Source organism: Trichinella spiralis (assembly GCF_000181795.1).
Source record: "Trichinella spiralis strain ISS 195 chromosome Unknown Scfld2384, whole genome shotgun sequence".
Classification (NCBI taxonomy): Eukaryota; Metazoa; Nematoda; class Enoplea; order Trichinellida; family Trichinellidae; genus Trichinella; species Trichinella spiralis.
This window is the reverse complement of record NW_003529323.1, coordinates 1-1094: the sequence shown is the minus strand read 5'-3', so window position 1 is coordinate 1094 and position 1094 is coordinate 1. Positions and strand designations below refer to the sequence as shown.

General features: G+C 33.4%; 1 protein-coding gene across 1 annotated transcript; it reads right to left on the bottom strand.

The window, feature by feature from the left end:
- Positions 1-223: 223 nt before the first annotated feature.
- Positions 224-1092, bottom strand: Tsp_13799 (ryanodine receptor 2). Its single transcript, XM_003368494.1, has 4 exons — positions 875-1092; positions 605-819; positions 443-544; positions 224-364 (listed from the first exon to the last, which is right to left on the bottom strand). Exons 1-4 carry the CDS (start codon positions 957-959, stop codon positions 248-250), a joined length of 519 nt encoding a protein of 172 aa, XP_003368542.1. The 5' UTR covers positions 960-1092; the 3' UTR covers positions 224-247.
- Positions 1093-1094: the final 2 nt, after the last annotated feature.

Genomic DNA, 1094 nt, shown 5'->3' with positions numbered 1-1094 from the left:
AAAATATTGTAACAAAAAATGAAGAGGACAATCTTTAAAATATCAAGATTAACTGTCCGTAAGTCATTGAGCTGAAATGCATAGCGGCGCTGTGCTTCAGTTGGCGTAATTCTGAAGGGCGTAGATATCGACAAAATGACACAATCGATGTACCCATTTTTTTCATAATTTTCAAAATAATATCAAATGTCGATATTCTGAAACAACACTCACCTTGAAAATTCATATATGAATCAATCACTGTAAGTTACGAAGCATACGTGTCAGTCTTATCTGCCATGCCGGTAAATATTTCTCGTTGCTTCTTTGCTCGTTCTATTCTTGAATCTCTATCTTCAGAACTAATTTCCGCAGCATGCGACATCTGAATATATTTGATACAATTTTCAACATTACTGAGCATTTATTTCTTCAAAATAGTCAAAACGTGCTTTCAGCATACCTCAAATATGGTATCTTCACAAAAGTTGACAAACGCTTCCAACTTCCCTTGTTCACCACCGTCGTCTTGTAAAACATTGAAAAGAAAATCTTTCTTCGATTGCTAAAATATGCACATTACATACATCTGATTTTTACAATGACCCTAAAATACAAAACTGACTTTAATTTGAGGTTTATTGAATTGTTCAAGCCATTCTTCTTTTATTTCAAAGTAAACCTTTTCAACTCTTTTGTTTGATCCCATTATTTCAATTCTTCCAAGATATGGGTCAAAATATTCACACATTGAACTGGCGGTTTGCAAAATTTGATCCAATCTACTATCTCCTGTTATGTGCTCTTTCAAATTCGTCAACAAAATAGCCAGGTTAAAACCTAAACAATCGAAATATATACAATGTGAACGCATTCATCATACATTGTATACAACCTATGTCTTTTGCTGGATTGTGAAAACGTTCTGTGAATTCCATGTAATCAATTTTTCCATCGTTATTTACATCTGTGCACATCATTAAGTAATGATTTCTTCCGTTGAATACATCTTTTGGCTTCCATTGCTCTTAAAAACTCCTAGGTGAATATCATCCGTCTTTGTTAGTGTCAAATTCTTGGAAAGCCTGACTAGTTGTAAATCTTTCACTTCAAAA

Bases quoted from the DNA above. Each gene is read 5' to 3' on its own strand.
- Tsp_13799 (XM_003368494.1), bottom strand. From the start codon at position 959: ATGATGTGCACAGATGTAAATAACGATGGAAAAATTGATTACATGGAA. The intron at 545-604 runs GTCAGTTTTGTA...TGCATATTTTAG, and splicing joins TCAATAAACCTCAAATTAAA to CAATCGAAGAAAGATTTTCT. The intron at 365-442 runs GTATGCTGAAAG...AAATATATTCAG, and splicing joins GTGAAGATACCATATTTGAG to ATGTCGCATGCTGCGGAAAT.